This window comes from Salmo trutta, chromosome 17 (assembly GCF_901001165.1).
Source record: "Salmo trutta chromosome 17, fSalTru1.1, whole genome shotgun sequence".
Classification (NCBI taxonomy): Eukaryota; Metazoa; Chordata; class Actinopteri; order Salmoniformes; family Salmonidae; genus Salmo; species Salmo trutta.
Genome location: NC_042973.1, coordinates 15,920,420 through 15,939,869, shown reverse-complemented (window position 1 = coordinate 15,939,869; position 19,450 = coordinate 15,920,420). Strand labels below are relative to the sequence as shown.

General features: G+C 42.2%; 1 protein-coding gene across 1 annotated transcript in view; it reads right to left on the bottom strand.

Moving 5' to 3' along the window:
• The window catches only part of LOC115151266 (very low-density lipoprotein receptor), a 49,475-nt gene that overhangs the window by 15,800 nt on the left and 14,225 nt on the right, over positions 1–19,450 (bottom strand). The window contains exons 2-6 of the mRNA XM_029695217.1: positions 9,769–9,782; positions 9,348–9,402; positions 1,955–2,071; positions 1,186–1,560; positions 311–430 (exon numbers count right to left, since the gene is read on the bottom strand). Coding sequence (XP_029551077.1) covers positions 311–430; positions 1,186–1,560; positions 1,955–2,071; positions 9,348–9,402; positions 9,769–9,782 — 681 coding nt within the window. The remainder of the gene's footprint in view (positions 1–310; positions 431–1,185; positions 1,561–1,954; positions 2,072–9,347; positions 9,403–9,768; positions 9,783–19,450) is intronic.

The following is a 19,450-nucleotide window of genomic DNA, read 5'->3' as shown; positions in this document are numbered from 1 at the left end:
ATACCAATTAGTGAAAAAAAAGTCCGAATTGGGCTGCCTGTCTAAACGCATCATTGTATTTGCATTTGTGTTCTATCTATGTCACATACTTTGAAGTGCAGTCTATCACAAGCTTAATTTGAGACATTAAAATCAACCAATTATCACAGATTCATTGTAGTGCGCTGGTGCGACCAATGACTTAGGCCATTAGTTTTTCAACAAACGCATGACCTGGGACCAACTGTTGGTCTCTGAATTTAACTTGGTCACATCACATGGTCAGGAAAAACTATGGGCCCTATCAATGACTCTCGGAGATGCCACTCACCCTCACATTGGGAGTCGTGCACCAACCTCATGCCAGCGGGACAGTCACAGAGGAAGCCCATCGGCAGGTCTACACACAGGTGAGAACAGCCGCCGTTGCTCACCAGACACTCATTCTGATCTACATAGGGAGAGATACAGGGTCAGTGACAGGGAAGAGTGAATACAGGACCAATCAGTGTGTAGCATAGTGATAAACAAGTTGGTTGACTATTGTCCATTGTAATGACTTTAGAAATGTGCCTGCATCATTCAAATTAGTCAACCAACAGTTTGCTATAGCAGCTAGACACACACATATTTAAAGATGTGATAAGGGAAATTACCTATCCAAAACAGAAAGCTGACTACTGTCTACCAGGGAAAGCATTACAGGATGTGAAACAGAGCTTGCTTGTACGTTCATAGCACACGGATTAAAAAAGATCTGCTCGATAGAGAATTTAAAGTGCTTTTAGTCAAGGGCTAGACTTAAGTCTGTGTCCGGGACACAAGCCCTTAGTTAGAGAATATCAAAAGCATTACATTTTTATGGGCAACAAACCACCTCAAAAGACTATTAATCGCAACATTAAAGAGATCAGTGTTTTAAAATAGCATGTGTTCACATGTGCTATATACACACACACACTGAATTCTTACTATTTATTTAATTACTGAAACCATAATTAAAAGGAACTAATCATAGGTCCACTGTGTCTGTAAAAGGAACAAGTAGGAGTGAAGTTCTTTTGCCCTCTGCTGGTCTATAAGGATGAGGGTAGCAGAGCATGGTTGTGTTCAAATTAGACAAGTCCAGGGGGTCCCTGTTCCAATCTGTAATCTTCCGTTTTCTGCCTAATGATATAGATGTAATAAAGTGTCAATAGTTCTCACCACAGTCGTCCTCGTCGCTCGCGTCAGCACAGTCTGGCGAGTGGTCACACCTCCAGGAGTGAGGCATACACTGGCCGTCCCCACAACTGAACTCAGAGCTGAAGCAAGTGTGAGGGGCCCGGGTCTGGCCAGAGGGACATGCGTCGGCACCCACGTCCTGCCCAACGGGGCAGTCGGGCCAGCCGTCACACAGCTTGGCCCTGGCAACGCAGCTCCCTGTCCGCTCACAGAGGAAGGACTCGGCTGTACAGTTCTTATGACAGGAGGCCTCGTCACTGCCATCGCCACAGTCGTCAGTGCCATCACAGCGGAAGAGGAGAGATACACATCGCCTACTGCCACAGGCAAACTCATCCTTCTTACATTGGAGCAAACCTGGGAAAGATGAAAGCCCAGAGGGCAATTAGTGGTCATGTACTTTAAATAAAAAAGGGACTTACTACATTTTTACAAAGTCTGCATCTATTATTTTCAGAGGGGAATACAAATAAATGATCACATTAAACTGACTGACTTTCCGATGGGGTCATTTTTCCTTTTGTAAACTTTTTCTGATTACTGTAATGCTTTAATCCCCGTGGAATTTAAGCAAATGTTTAATTTGTGCAACAGCTTAGTGAATGTGGCCCATAGTGTTTAAGATTATGAAAGAGGCTCTTAAAATTGGATGGATGAAGAAATGTGCACTTCGTTCATACACTGACGTTGAGCATGTGTGACTTGAGCCCAACCCAGGTGGCAGAGGTATCCTCTTTCCCTTAGCTCTTACCACAGGTGTCCTCGAACTCGTCAGAGCCGTCATGACAGTCCGCGGTGCCGTCACAAAGAGCACTCTGGGAAATGCAACCTCCATCTGTACACAGAAACCCTGGGCAGGTCCACTCCCCTGAAACACAGCCAAAACAAAGAATATTTTGACACAATTACAAAATTGTCATATCCTTCTCTCAATACATTTTATATACAAGCGATCTGGATCATATTCATGGTGCACGGTAGCAAAACGTTTTGGAATGGAAAACAAAAAAAGAGCATTTCTTATTTGACAAGTTCATGTAGTCTCTCCCCGTTTTGGTCTGTTTGGTGTCTAGTGAACCCGATCCAGATCGTACAGTGATGACACAGGTGTATAGACGTACAGTATGCTCCAGCAGAAATGCCACAACTAATATGGCCAACTATTAAAATCAGCAATCTCAAACATCTGTTACTGGACGCTATCAAGTTAGTACAGGTACATGCTGTACTGGGGCATTCAGTCTCCCCTATGATCCACTGGTCTTTAACAAGGTAAAACCCTCTCCACTGTCACTCCCTGCTGTGGAATTCATCACTGCCATCCTCACAATCGCCGTCCCTGTCACACACCCAGAGACCGAGGATACATCTCCCATTCCTGCACTTGAACTGGGACTGTTCACAGTTCGGCAGGATGTTACCTAGAGTGCCTACAAATGGATAAATGCATTTTGAATATTATACTTAGAGGCTACTCACTCTACAGAAAATTAAAAACAGTGGCTACAGAAACTTTGAATGAATGACTGACTGTAGGGGTAGTCCCTACAGTGCAGTAGCATGTCAAACATTTTACAGCATGCATTTTTTTAGGCTCAAAAACCCTGAAATCTTCCTGGAAGGCCACCAATTTTTCAACCCTTGTATTGGTCAGCCTGTTGAATGATTTGGTGTGTGTTCCCAAACAAGGACCAGTTATGCTCTGAGGCAGCTGATGTGGGTGGGATTTGGAGGATGAGGCAACATGGGAAAGAGCCTCAGATCCACAAAGTCCCTTCCACCAGGTGGCTGATGAGGTATGTTGGCACAACTGCCATATTGCATCTCCATCCCAAAGCCCTTGCTTGGAAGTGTACTTCGCCAGACTGCCAAGAACCTTGCCCTCATCCAGGCCAAGGTGGCCAGACACGGTAGTAATGAAGCCATAGGCCTTGTTGATCTCTGCACCAGACAGGGTGCTCTTGCCAGCATACTTGGGGTCCAACATGTATGCTGCGGCATGTATGGGCTTCAGGCAAAAGTCTTCACGCTTTTTGATGCATTTCAGAACTGCAGTTTCCTCTGCTTGGAGCAACAGTGAAGTGGGCCAAGCAGTACGCAATTCTTCTCCTACATCTGCAAGCAGAGTCTGAACATCAGACAGAATGGCATTGTCTCGCTCAAAGGCTACTGCTATAGGTTTCAGGAGTTTCAGGCTGCTTACCACTCTCTCCCAAAATACATCATCCAGGAGGATCCTCTTGATGGGGCTGTCCATATCGGCAGACTGTGATATGGCAATTTCTGGAGAGACTCCTTCCCCTCCAGGAGACTGTCAAACATGATGACAACACCACCCCAACGGGTGTTGCTGGGCAGCTTCAATGTGGTGCTCTTATTCTTCTCACTTTGCTTGGTGAGGTAGATTGCTGCTATAACTTGATGACCCTTCGCATACCTAACCATTTCCTTGGCTCTCTTGTAGAGTGTATCCATTGTTTTCAGTGCCATGATGTCCTTGAGGAGCAGATTCAATGCATGAGCAGCACAGCCAATGGGTGTGATGTGATGGTAGGTCTCCTCCACTTTAGACCAAGCAGCCTTCATGTTTGCAGCTTTGTCTGTCACCAGTGCTAATACCTTCTGTGGTCCAAGGTCATTGATGACTGCCTTCAGCTCATCTGCAATGTAGAGACCGGTGTGTCTGTGCCCTTGTGGAAAACTGGTTGAGGGGTAGAGATGATGTAGTTAATTATTCCTTGCCCACGAACAGTCAACCACCCATCAGAGATGATAGTAATACAGTCTTCTTTCTCTATGATTTGCTTGACCTTCACTTGAACTCTGCATCCAGCAAATGAGTAGATAAAGCATGTCTGGTTGGAGGGACATATGGTGAGCGAAGAACATTCAGAAATATCTTCCAATACACATTGCCTGTGAGCATTAGAGGTGAACCTGTTGCATACACAGCTCAAGCAAGACATTCATCAGCATTTCTCTGACTACGTTCCTCCATTGAGTGAAAAAAAAACGTCTGATTCCAGGAGGACCATGAGCTGTTGCTATCGATAAGGTGTCTGATTCATTGAAACATGTATGGAAACTGGTGAATTAACACCCCTCAGTTAACAGGCTCAAGCAAGCTAAACCCCACATGGTAGCAGAAATTGTTAATAAGTTAGAAATGATTTAAACACACTTTGCTGTAGGCTACTATTTACTAGTTAACAAAAAAAAATTATGTTATATAAAATATATTCACCCCACCCAGTATTGCAATCAAAACTTACCAGAAAGCATTTAGTCCTTGGCTCAGACAGTGTAGTAGTGTGGGCTCAATAGCATCTCATTAGTGTGCAGGATCTTGAGAATCAGCTGTACATGTGATGGAAGAATGCACTGTGCACGCAGAGGGTTGCAATTCCATTGAATTGGGGATAGTTCAACCAAAATATGCCACAAGACCTAGAATTGCCTTGTGTATCCCACAAAAAAAGATTCAGTTATAAGCCAACGTTTTTTTAATGAATTTAAGTAAAATTCCCCAAATTCCCAGGCTTTCCGGAAATTTAACGGAAAGTTTCCGACCCTTTGCAACCCTACTCTGGAGGAGGATTTCATCAAGGATCTTTCTGTACTTTGCTCTGTTAGTCGTTCCAGAGATTGACTAGTCTCCCAGTTCCTGCAGCTGAAAAACATCCCCATAGCATGATGCTGCCACTAGGAGCACCGCTTCTGGGTGAGCCTTTTCTTGTTTGCTCAGGGCCTTATATAGTTGGTTGAGTGCGCTCTTAGTGCCAGCATCGGTCTGCGGTGGTAAATAGACGGCTATGAATAATATAGATGAGAATACTCTTGGTCGATAGTGTGGTCTACAGCTTATCATGAGGTACTCTACCTCAGCCGAGCAATACCTTGAGGCTTCTTTAATATGACATCGCGCACCAGCCGTTATTGACAAAAAGACACAGCCCCACCCCTCGCCTTACCAGACGTAGCTTCTCTGTTCTGCCGGTGCATTGAAAATCCCTCCAGATCAATATTGTCCATGTCGTCATTGAGCCACGACTCGGTGAAACATAGGATATTACAGTTCTTAATGTCCCGTTGGTAGAATAATCGTAGGTCATCCATTTTATTTTCCAATGACTGCATGTTAGCAAGTAGAATTGATGGCAATGGGAGTTCACTCGCTTGCCTATGGGTTCTCAAAAGGCAGCCTGATTTGCGTCCTCTTTTCCTCCGCCGTTTCTTCACGCAAATGACGTGAATCTGGGCCTGTTCCCGGGAGAGCAGTATAACTTTCTCGTCGGACTCGTTAAAGGAAAAAACTTCTTCCAGTCCGTGGTGATTAATCCCAGTTCTGATGTCCAGAAGTTATTTTTGGTCATAAGAGACGGTAGAAGCAACATCATTTTTTTTTTTACTTATTTTGTACAACCAACGCAAAAAAAAAAAATGTGCACAATTGATTACGGGCATGTGAAACGGCAGCCATCCTCTTCGGTGCCATTTTAAATGTTACAATAAGCTACATTTTCTTCATATCATGCTCTTTTAAACCTGTCTAAAATAAATAATGGATTTATTGTGAAGGTATAGGCTATATTACATGGATTTATTAGACTCTGTTAATTAACGGTCAATTACCATGAGACCGACAGTTTTTTTTTTTTATTTCACCTTTATTTAACCAGGTAGGCCAGTTGAGAACAAGTTCTCATTTACAACTGTGACCTGGCCAAGATAAAGCAAAAGCAGTGCGACACAAACACAGAGTTACACATGGGATAAACAAACGTACAGTCAATAACACAATAGAAAAATCCATATACAGTGTGTGCAAATGTTGTAAGATTAGGGAGGTAAAACAATAAATAGGCCATAGTGGCAAAATAATTACAATTTAGCAATTAAACACTGGACTGATAGATGTGCAGAATATGTATGTGCAAGGAGAGATACTGGGGTGCAAAGGAGCAACAACAACAAAAAATAACAATATGGGGATGAGGTAGTTGGGTGGGCTATTTACAGATGGGCTGTGTACAGGTGCAATGATCTGTAAGCTGCTCTGACAGCTGATGCTTAAAGTTAGTGAGGGAGATAAGCTTCAGTGACTTTTGCCATTCGTTCCAGTCATTGGCAGCAGAGGTGGAAAGGAAAGGCGGCAAAAGGAGGAATTGGCTTTGGGGGTGACCAGTGAAATATACCTGCTGGAGCACGTGCTACGGGTGGGTGCTGCTATGGTGACAAGTGAGCTGAGATAAGGCGGAGCTTTACCTAGCAACGACTTACAGATGACCTGGAGCCAGTGGGTTTGGCGACTAATATGAAGCGAGGGCCAGCCAACGAGAGCATACAGGTCGCAGTGGTTTGTAGTATTTGGGGCTTTGGTGACAAAACGGATGGCACTGTGGTAGACTACATCCAATTTGCTGAGTAGAGTGTCGGTCCAGGGGCGTCAGCTGTGTTGCCGAGTGATCATAGGGTCAAAAGAGCAGCAATAGGTGAGTCAGGGTTCCGTTCAGTTGTCACTACTACGCTAGGCGAGCAGGGGACACTGCGTTCAGAAAAGCTAGCGGGCCGGGGCTAGTAGATGGTTCTTCAGCGACATCGTAACAGAATAGCCTGTTATGTCGGTAGACCAGTCATGATGGATCGGCAGGGCTCCATGTCAGCAGTAAAAGGGTCCAGGCCAATTGGCAAAATAGGTAATGTAGCCCAAGAATGGGCTGAAGGCCCCCTGGAATGGATTAGCTAACAACGTGCCATTGGAACACAGGAGTGATGGTTGCCTATAATGGGCCTCTGTACGCCTATGTAGAAATTCCATTAAAAATTATTTACAACATTAACAATGTCTACACTGTACTTCTGATCAATTTGATGTTATTTTAATGGACAAATAAAAACGCTTTTCTTTCAAAAACAAGGACATTTCTAAGTGACCCCAAACTTTTGAACGGTAGCATATAAAAATGGAAATATCACATTTACATCAGTATTCAGACACTTTACTTGGTACTTTGTTAATTTAATCTATTTTAGAATAAGGCTGTAATGTAACAAAAATGAGGAAAACGTGAAGGGGTGTGAATACTTTCCGAATGCACTGTATGTACTGACATGTATTTGTAACTGATAGATGCACACACACACACACACACACACACACACACACACACGCACACACACACACACACACACGTTAATGTTTTTAAATGTATGTAAATTGTAAAAGTATTTTGTCAAATGTCTTGTTCATTATATGTCAGGCCCCAGTAAGACTAGCTGTCGTCATTGGCGTCAGCTAATGGGGATCCTAAAAAAAATCAAATCACTAGCAGATTTTACCGGCTAATGTGACGCTCAATTAGCCGTTATAGGATAAGTACAGTTTGGCGTAGCACAAATAACTTCCTTCCAACCTTAACTTGGTGATACCATCTTTGTTCTCGATTCGGCCAAACATGCATCTTCTAAAATGTCTGTGTCCAGTCGCAGGTGGTTCGTTTGAACTTAGAAAATGCTCTGTTATTAAAATACTTTTTTTGCTCCGTAAAGTAATACAACAATGTGTACACCTCCATCTTGTCCATTTCAAATATTCTCTCATTGATCGAGACCAGTGAGTGACATCGTGACATGCAGCACTTTGGGGTGTGCCCACCTGTCTCAATGAGGGGGTTCGATTAATCTCGCCCCGGAGCCCACGTAGGCGTGTTTTATGCCGGCTCGAAGCTGATTGCATTTGTAACCGGGCTGCCTTGTTCAAAGCCCATGACGAAGTCAGCTCAAAACAAAAGCGACTGAATTAAGCATGCGTAGTAATTACACTGAACAAAAATATTTAAAAACGCAACATGTAAAGTCTTGGTCCTGTTTCATGAGCTGAAGAAAAAACATCCCATACGCACAAAAAGCTAATTTCTCTCAAATGTTGTGCACATATCAGTTAGTGATCATTTCTCCTTTGCCAAGGTAATCCAGTCACCTGACAGGTGTGGCATACCAAGAAGCTGATTAATCAGCATGATCATTGCACAGGTGCACAATAAAAGGTCCCTTTAAAATAAGCAGTTCTGTCACAACACAATACCACAGATGTCTCAAGTTGAGGGAGCTTGCAACTGGCATGCTGACTACAGGAATGTAGCGCTGTTGCCAGAGAATTTAATATTAATTTCTCTACCATAAGCTGCCTCCGTCATTTTAGAGAATTTGGCAGTACGTCCAACTGACCTCACAACTGCAGACCATGAGTAACCAAACCAGCCTAGGACCTCCACATCCAGCTTCTTAACCTGCGGGATCGTCTAGGGGGTGCTGAGGAGTATTTCTGTCTGTAATAATGCCCTTTTGTGGGGAAAAACTGTTTCTGATTGGGTGTGCCTGGCTCTCCAATTTTTGTTCCAAGGCCCACCCATGGCTGCACCCCTGCCAAATCACATGAAATCCATAGATTAGAGCCTAATGAATTTATTTCAATTAACTGATTTCCTTATATGAACACAGTAAAATATTTGAAATTGTTGCGTTTATATTTTTGTTCAGTATAGTAGGATTCCGATTTCCCATGCAAAAGTGATTGCTTTGGGAGAACAACGCTTTATATGCCTTCCCAAAGAAAAATTGTTATCAAATTCAAAACATTTATTTTGTGGGAAAGAGATGCATGTTTCTGGACAAAATGACAGAGCGGCACAGATTACTGTTCCATTTGTGAAAATTGAGCTAATCCCTCCCTGTTTTCACCCAATGACGTGACGGCTCAGCATAATCGAATCCGCCCAATCAACGATAAATTATTTTAAATAGACAAGATGGCAGCGTACACATGGTTGGGTATTGACATTTCGAAGAGAGCTGTTGCGGGAAAAGCTGTGACGATGGAAAAGAAGCATGGAGGCCAGAGATGGCTTGAATTGTAAATTGGCCTAAAGAACAGAAGTTGGGTTTCGGAGAAATGCCATCAGTGTGTGTTCTGCAAGCAATACAGTGGGTGAAGTGTGGTGAACGGATAGACATGGTCATGGACAGCGAGGAATGCGAACAGCCGAGTGCAGTGGGAATAAGTGTGTTGAGGAAGAACGGTGCCAAGTACAAACCATATTCTGCAGTCTCAGGGATTCAATCTGACGAGAGTGAGGATGAATTACCTGTGGTGGCAGGTGTGGTGCAAAACTCCAAATCCGATCCATATGTAGTTTCAGGCTGGGTAGAAAAGAAGTTAGGTACTGTTAAAATCGGTGAAGATAGCGCGAAGTCATTCAGAGGGAGCGGGCACTTCACATGACTAGGGACAAGACCTGTAACTTGCTTTGCTCACTAGAGCAGGGCGCCCTTGAAACGAGTGATTACTCTGGTGGCGTTAAGTGTGTCTGCGGTACAGTGGATTTTAATTTGTATTAAAGCAGTGTGTGTGTATATATGTGTGTAGGTTTAGTTGGTGGTGCAACGTTTCCCTCCCCTCCCTATTTTGTTTATCAAAAACGTAACTGACCACACTACCGCACAGTAGGTGGCAGCATGCACAAACAAAATGTGTGAACGCTATGATACCAAATAAGTAGTAGTTACCCGTTGTTGGATTACTTCATGTAGAAAAAGGAATTCTTAATTCAAACGAACCACCTGCAGCTGGACACATTTTAGAATATGCATGTTCGGCCGAATCGAGAACGAAGATAGTAAAACCATGTTGAGGTTGGTCGAAAAATCTCTGCTATGCAAAACAGTGCCTAATAGAGCATAACATTGGCTAGCTTCAATGCAACCAAAATAGTTTACATCGACGCTAACCCGTTAATCTGCTAACTAGCTAATGCACCTGTAATAAATGTGGTCCTCACGTAATAAAACAGCTGCGAATCGGGCGATGGCAATAACGTTACACGCGCCACCAATGCAACATGACAAATACCAATAAAACCCATGTGCAAATATGTAACTGGCAAGTTTATCTTACCCCAAATATAATGGAAGGTTAGTAACTGAGTAAGAAGTATTCTACGAAGGTTTCCCATACTGTGTCTGCAGTTAGAGGCGCATGGAAATGACGTAATGCTGCTTTAATAAGGTGAGCTGTGTTCAAAACGGAAGTGTTGCAATGTGTTCTGAAATTCAAACTAATCACGTCTGTGAAGCTCCCACGTCTGATCAAGACGTAAATCCCTTTCCTGGTGCTGATGCCGCGTTCAAAGCCACTGGGAACTCGGAAATCACCGACTTCTGTCTTCAGTGTGATCAAAACAACTGGAAACTCCAACTTGGAAAAGCGATTTAAATGTTCATCCAACTCGGAATTCCAACTCTGGAACATGGGCCTCTTTCTAGAGATCCGCAATTCCGAGCTGAATATCACTGACTTCATGATTTGACCTCATATTTTTCAGAGTTCCCAGTTGTGTGGAATGCGGCTTAAGTCGCATGCATTAATGTCAATAGCATGCCACTGTAGCAAGTATGGGTAACTCATAGAGATATTATGAGGACTCATCTTTATTAATAAGTTGATTTAGGACCTTGTGTTTGTGTGATGAATGTGTGTTTTTTATGACTGGATTTTTCTTTCAGCTTGCATTTTGTATTCATATTTGTGTGTATTTTCTGTCATGTAATTTAATTCAGGGCTCATCAGTAAATTAGACCATCTCAGTTTGACTCTCTAATAAAATAAAGGTAAAATTAAATCTGTGCCATTATAGTGACTGTGACAGCGCCATTGAGGTTACAACTCATAGGAAATCCCACCCAGGTGACTAGTTTGACTACTTTAAAATGGTGGAAGCCCTCAATGGCGCTGCCCATGCTAAAACGACCTTTTGGCCACTAGAGGCCTCTATCATTCTCTATGGGGTAACAGCATACTTGGCGTGTGTGAAAGTGGATGTAGCCACTAAATGATCCAAATATACATTATATATACACAAGTATGTGGAAAACCCTTTAAATTGGTGGATTCTGCTATTTCAGCCTCACCCGTTGCTTACAGGTGTATACAATTTAACACACAGCCATGCAATCTCCATTGGCAGCAGAATGGCCTTACTGAAGAGCTCAGTGACATTCAACGTGGCACCGTCATGGGATGCCACCTTTCCAACAAGCCAGTTAATCAAATGTCTGCCCTGCTAGAGCTGCCCCGGTCAGCTGTAAGTGCTGTTATTCACTGAAGCGTGTAAAAATCGTCTGTCCTCGGTTGCAACACTCACTACCGAGTTCAAAACTGCCTCTGGAAGCAACGTCAGCACAATAACTGTTCGTCGGGAGCTTCATGAAATGGATTTCCATGGCCAAGTTGCCGCAAATAAGCCTAAGATCACCATGCGCATACTTTTGGTCATGTAGTGTATCAGAGAGGAAGAGAGACCCAATTCGGCGGAAAATCTGTCTCCCTCCAGCAGGTGGTATTTTTGTTATGGTTTCGCCCCCCAAGCAAGGAGTTTTTGTATGGAGGTCAATGAGAGTCGAATTTAGTCAACGAAGATATGTGTGGCTTATTTGCTACTTAAGGTTTATTTGATAGAATATACGTTTCGTAATGCTTATATTGTTAGGAGTGTACTGATATAAGTAGGACATGGACATCCCGGCAACTTTGAGAAAAAACACTATCGAAATTGTCTCGAGATGGCTATGGATATTCCATTGATACAGGAAGTTGACGTCAACAACCCTCATCAACACTCGCATTGACCTCCATACAAAACTCCTCACTTGGTGACTGAAAAACGCCACCTGCTGGAGAAGACAGATTTTGGGCTCAGCTATCCATCTCGCTTCGCCTTTTCCTCTGGTGAAGCAAAATAAGTGGGTGGATCAACAGCGATGGGTGTAGCATAAGTGTTATCCATGACTAAGTGGGCGGCCTTGATACCGTGGTTAATGATGGGGAAATAACAGAGTTTAGGAAACTGTCCTTGACATAACTCTGTCTGCGATGAATCATTTTAGCAAATATATTTTATCAATTGTTGTCTTGTCTCAATTAGTTTTATACTTACCCTGAGATTCTATGATGATCAGCATTACAGTCTTCAATAGTTTCAGACAGTGTATGCTGGACAGGTCTTATCATCTAGGAATGTAGACTTATCTGGTTTATCGAGTCTGTGTCTAAACATTTGCTTGATCTTGTTGAGTGGAGATGAAGAGCAATCCTGGGGAGTGGGGACACAACACGTCTGACCATCTGCATTGTCCAAAGAATCTCTCTGTCTGGTTCCTGAACAACCGTTACATTTAATCATTTATTATATGGATTACATTTACAATAGATTATCATGACTTTGCTTCTTCACACCCTGTTTGCGCTGTTCCGTGAAGGGAGTAGTACACAGCGTTGTACAAGATATTCGGGTTTCTTGGCAATTTCTCGCATCGAATAGCCTTCATTTCTCAGAATAATAGACCGACGAGTTTCAGAAGTAATGTATTTGTTTCTGTCCATTTTGAGCCTGTAATTGAACCCACAAATGCTGATGCTCTAGATACTCAAATAGTCTAAAGAAGGCCAGTTTTGCTTCTTTAATTAGCACAACCGTTTTCAGCTGTGCTAACATAATTGCAAAAGGGTTTTCTAATGATCAATTAGCCTTTTAAAATGATAAACTTGGATTAGCTAACACAACGTGCCATTGGAACACAGGAGTGATGGTTGCTGTTAATGGGGCTCTGTATGCCTACGTAGATATTCCATTTAAAAATATATATATATATTATTTTTCCAGCTACAATAGTCATTTACAACATTAACAATGTCTACACTGTATTTCTGATCAATTTGACGTTATTTTAATGGACAAATTTTTTTTGCTTTTCTTTCAAAAACAAGGGCGTTTCTAAGTGACCCTAAACTTTTGAACGGTAGTGTACATATTACCTCAATTAACCTGTACCCCCCACACATTGACTCTGTACAGGTACCCCATGTGTATAGCCTGGTTATTTTATTGTTGCTTTTATTTTTTACTTTAGTTTATTTAATAAATATTTTTGTGAACTCTTATTTTTCTTATCTGCATTGTTGGGTAAGGTCTAGACCTGTTGTATTCGGTACATGTGACAAATAAAATGTGATTTGATCTGAACAACTACCACCCCTCCGCCCTTCCACAACCTTTTTGCGTCCCTCCACTGCGACATCAGCAAAAAATCTAGGGGAAACACTTAGCTAACATTTATAATTTAGAGTCTTTTTAAAGGCACATTATACTTAGAAATCAAAAGTTTGTCTGACGTTTTTCAGAACTCAAAAGTGGTCTTCTGTCAACAAATGTCCCCATTCTAGACTATCTGTATAAGGGCACAAGGCGAGACCCAAATGCAGGCACAGGAGGCAGATGGTTGAGCTCCGATATTTACTATAACAAGAGGGGTAGGCAAAAGGCAGGTTGGGTACAGGCGAGAGTTCATAAACCAGGTCAGAGTCCAAACAGTACCAGGCGATAGGTAGGCTCGAGGTCAGGACGGGCAGGGGTTCAGTAACCAGGTCAGAGTCCAAACTGTACAAGACAATAGGCAGGCTCGAGGTCAGGGCAGGCAGGGGTTCAGTAACCAGGTCAGAGTCCAAACGATGCAAGACGATAGGCAGGCTCGAGGTCAGGGGCAGGCAGAGTGGTCAGGCAGACGGGCTCAGAGTCAGGAGAAGCAAGGGTCAAAACCAGGAGGGCGAGAAAAGAGAGACTGGGGGAAACCAGGAGCTGAGACACAAAACCGCTGGTTGACTTGACAAACAAAACAAACTGGCACAGAAAGACAGGAAACACAGGGATAAATACACCAGGGATAATAAGCGACACCTGGAGGGGGTGGAGACAAGCACAAGGACAGGTGAAACAGATCAGGGCGTGACAATCTGTTTCGTAGATCCAGCTATATGCAAACAATCCCAAATTTATGGAAAAGATGAGCACAAAATAATTTCAAGATCTTTTACAATAAAGACTAAACTTCTATTATATTAGATTGCAAACTGTCATGGTCAAAGCATATTGATTATATTGTTGTAAAGATGGGGAGAGGTTTGTATATGATAAAGGGATGCTCTGTTTTTTTAATATCACATACAACCACACCAAGTCCTGCAAACTCTTTTTGGGTGGATCTTGACTATTGCCCAGTTGTATGGTCAGGTGCGGCAAAAAAGGACCTAGAAAAGCTACAACTGGCCTAGTACTGTATAGACTCTATACTCTAACGTGGAAATTGTTAAATCGGGGATATCCACTTACAATGGTTTTGTGCTATAACTGCTAAACAAAACCAAAGCATTGATTGCTGTCTTACCTTGTCCTCAACTACTTACAGGGTAAGGAAACCAATGTACCATTGTAATTTGGGTGAACTACCCCCATGACTACTTTTGAGGTATGATTACATCTGACAAACGTAACATTTTTGAGTGTAATGCCCATTTAGTAATGATGCCGTAGTCTGATAAACAGAACAATCTGACTAATCTAAACTTCTTGTTATTAAAATTGGCAGAAAAGGAAAGAAAAAGGGCAGCTTTAAAAGCTGTGATGGAGAAGCATAGAGAGAAACTGTACAGAAATCCAGAGCTGCTTGAGGAGTACAGAAGACAGGAAAGAGAGGTATATGGAGAGGTTTTGGTTTGGTAAGAATGCACATGACATTGCTTTTATACCTGTGTTGTAACCAAAAAATCATTGGTAGGACCGTTTTTCATTGGTAGAAAAGTTAAGAGCACCACATTAAATTTAGAAGCACCATACAAAATCTATTTTCAAATTGATTGAGATATAGCCTACATTGGGCATACAGTGCCTTCAGAAAGTATTCATACCCCTTTGACTTATTACATATTACAAATGTATTAAATATATATTCTTTCTCACCCATCTACTGTACACAAAATGCCCCATAATGACAAATTGAAAACATGTTTTTTGAAATGTTTGCAAATGTATTAAAAAGGAAATACAGAAATATATAATGTACATAAGTATTCACACCCCTGAGTCAATACTTTGTAGAAGCACCTTTGGCAGCGATTACAGCTGTGAGTCTTTCTGGGTACGTCTCTTCTTTTGACTCTGTCAATTAGGTTAGTATTGTGGAGTAACTGCAATCTTGTTGATCCATCCTCAGATTTCTCCTATCACAACCATTAAACTCTGTAACGGAAATCCATGAGCGGTTTCTTTCTGAGTTAGTAAAGACGCCTGTATCTTTGTAGTGACTGGGTGTATTGGTACACCATCCAACATGTGATTAATAACTTCACCATCCCCAAAGGGATATTCAATGTCTGTTTTTTTTAACCCATCTACCAACAAGAGCCCTTCTTTGCGAGGCATTGTAAAACCTCTCTAGTCTTTGTGGTTGTATTTGTATTTGAAATTCAATGCTCGACTGAGGGACCTTACAAATAATTGTATGTGTGGGGTACAGAGATGAGGTAGTCATTCAAAAATCATGTGAAACACTATGAGTCCATGCAACTTATGTGATTTGTTAAGCATATTTTTAATCCTGAACTTATTTAGGCTTGCCATAATAAATACTTATTGACTCAAGACATTTCAGCTTTTCATTTGTAATGCATTTGTAAACATTTCAAAAAACATAATTCCACTTTGACATTATGGGGTATTGTGTGTAGGCCAGTGATTAAAAAAATCTCAGGCTGTAACACAACAAAATGTGGAAAATGTCAAGGGGTTTGAATACTTTCTGAAGGAACTGTATGTGAATCCTACTTACAGTGCATTCAGAAAGTATTCAGACCCCTTGACTTTTTCCACATTTTGTTACGTTACAGCCTTGTTCTAAAATTGATTAAATCGTTTTTCCCCCTCACCAATCTACACACAATACCCCACAATGGCAAAGCAAAAACAGGTTGTTTTAAATTTTAGCACATTTACTACAAATAAAAAAATGGAAAAATCACATTTACATTAGTATTCAGACCCTTTACACAGTACTTAGTTGAAGCACCTTTGGCAGCAATTACAGCCTTAAGTCTTCTTGTGTATGCCGCTACAAGCTTGGCACACTTGTATTTAGGGAGTTTCTCCCATTCTTCTCTGCAGATCCTCACAAGCTCTGTCAGGTTGGATGGGGACCGTCACTGCACAGCTATTTTTAGGTCTCTCCAGAGATGTTCGATCAGGTTCAAGTCCAGGCTTTGGCTGGGCCACCAAGGACCTTCAGAGACTTGTCCAAAGCCACTCCAGTGTTGTCTTGGCAGTGTGCTTAAGGTTGTTGTCCTGTTGAAAGGTGAACATTCGCCCCAGTCTGAGGTCCTGAGCGCTCTGAAGCAGGTTTTCATCAAGGATCTGTCTGTACTTTGCTCCGTTCATCTTTACCTTGATCCCGACAAGTCTCCCAGTCCCTGTTGCTGAAAAACATCCCCACAGCATGATGCTGCCACCACCATGCTTCACCGTTGGGATGGTGCCAGGTTTCCTCCAGACGTGACGCTTGGCATTCAGGCCAAAGAGTTAAATATTGGTTTCATCAGACCAGATAATCTTGTTTCTCATGGTCTGAGAGTCCTTTAGGTGCCTTTTGGCAAACTCCAAGCAGGCGTGCATGTGCCTTTTACTGAGGACTGGCTTCCGTCTGGCCACTCTACCATAAAGGCCTCATTGGTGGAGTCCTGCAGAGATGGTTGTCCTTCTGGAAGGTTCTCCCATCTCCACAGAGGAACTCTGGAGCTCTGTCAGTGACCATTGGGTTCTTGGTCACCTCCCTGACCAAGGCCCTTCTCCCCCGATTGCTCAGTTTGGCCGGGGGGGGCAGCTCTAGGAAAAGTCTTGATGGTTCCAAACTTCTTCCATTTGAGAATGATGGAGGCCGCTGTGTTCTTGGGGACTTTCAATGCTGCATAAATGTTTTGGTACACTTTCCCAGTTCTGTGCCTCGACACAATCCTGTTTCGGAGCTCTACGGACAATTCCTTCGACCTCATGGCTTGGTGTTTGCTCTGACATGCATTGTCAACTGTGGGACCTTATAAAGACAGCTGTGTGCCTTTCCAAATGATGTCTAATCAATTGAATTTACCACAGGTGGACACCAATCAAGTTGTAGAAACATCTCAAGAATGATCAATGGAAACACGATGCACCTGAGCTCAATTTCGAGTCTCATAGAAGAGTCTCTGAATACTTGCTGTTTTTTATTTTTAATACATTTGCAAAAATGTCTAAAAACCAGTTTTCACTTTGTCATTATGTGGTATTGTTGGTAAATTGATGGAGAAAAACTTATTTAATCAATTTTAGAATAAGGCTGTAACATAACAAAATGTGGATAAGGGAAGTGGTCTGAATACCTTCTGAATGCATTGTATATGCGCAATTTATAGATAATAATGATTTAATACTGTCATGATTCCGTAAGGCAGGAGGAAAAGGCAGAGTCAAACGCAGGAGACGTAGTCCAGTAGTGCCGTAGAACGGTATATTTATTGCACCGAAAAACCACTTGGCGTAACAAAAGGGCATAGGGTGTGCCCAGAGACCACACGGGAACACAGTAAACCCTGAGAAAACAAAGATACGCACGGGGCGCAGCCCGGCAAATATAACATTCCTCTAGCGAGAATCAGCTGGGGAAAAATGTGAAAAAACACAGAACATTCACAGACCTGCCCGCTGACGAATAAACAATCCCGCACAAAACACAAACCAAAAGGAACAAACTAAATACCCCCCCTACTAATTACAGAAAAGGAAACAGGTGCGGACTTAGACAAAACACAACGAACACAGAACATAGATCGGTGGCAGCTAGTAGACCGGCGACGACGACCGCCGAGCGCCGCCCGGCCGAGGAGGGGCACCATTTTCTGTGGATACTGTGACAAATACAACAAAATGTTGTTTAAACGCTGAGTGCTTTATGTCCCTACCAGCCTATTGTGTCGCACTTGCAAATGCTTCACAATTTATTTATTTGTAGGCTATAGCCTTGAAATAATTGAAATAATATTGCCTAAATAATTCATTTTCGGCTCCGTGTCTGGCTCCTGACCTATTTAGTGTTTTTATGCTGTTTAATTTGACATGTAACTTTTTCATGTTTATTCAAATACTTTTCATTCAAATCCATATGGTTTGGTTTCAATCCTGAAAAACCAATTGGTAGGTCCAGGTAGTCACAAAAATAGATGGGTGTTGGTTAAATTGTGATTTTAATGAATGGAGCGGCAATTTTTTTAGCGGAGAGGTAGGAAAGGACATGGAGCGCAGGCTCCATGAGCAATGAGAAGGATTTACAACGACTCAACTCTGCTCACATGCTCTGCGTTGGGGCATGGAATCTACAAGGTGTCGAAAGCGTTCCACAGGGATGCCGGCCCATGTTGACTCCAATGCTTCCCACAGTGGTGTCAAGTTGGCTGGATGTCCTCTGGGTGGTGGACCATTCTTGATACACATGGGAAACTGTTGATCGTGAAAAACCCAGCAGCATTGCAGTTCTTGACACAAACCGGTGCGCCTGGCACTTACTATTCAAAGGCACTTAAATATTTTGTCTTGCCCAATCACTCTCTGAATGGCACAATCCATGTCTCAATTGTCTCAATAGTCTAGAGGCTTAAAATTCCTTCTTTAACCTGTCTCCTCTCCTTCATCTACACTGATTGAAATGGATTTAACAAGTGGCATCAATAAAGGATCATAGCTTTCAGCTGGATTCACCTGGTCAGTCTTGTTAGAGCAGTTGTTCATAATTTTTTGTACCCTGTGTAGATCAAAAAACTTGAGTGAGCTGTTGGACTCATAGAAATAGAATGATTATTCTAATTCTATGATTGGTGTAGTTTGGCATGACAACAAATGAAAAATCTAGATAGGATTTATGTCAGGGTAGGAACCAAAGTGTTGGCCGGTGTTTCCCAGGGAAGCCTGATCCCGTTTTAATTTAAAGATTTTAGAATAGGCTATCTGATTCAGAAAATGCCGTTGCACAAACAACATATTGATTTACACCAACACTGGTAGCAACCTATATTATAGCTAACGTTTGCTTTGCCCTATCTAGTGCATTTAGCTAAATGTCATGAACTGTAGCTAGCCAGCTAGCTAATTAGCATTTAGCATTAGTGAATAGCATTATTTTAGGCACTGGTTGTAACACTGTAGTTAGCCCACACTAGTAACACTGTAATCATGTTATTGCATTGTAATTGCATACTAGTGGAGTTTAGCTGTTTATGTAATTACACAAGTGGAATAGGGAGGTACTGTTCATAAAAAAGAGTGGCTATAATGAAATTTGA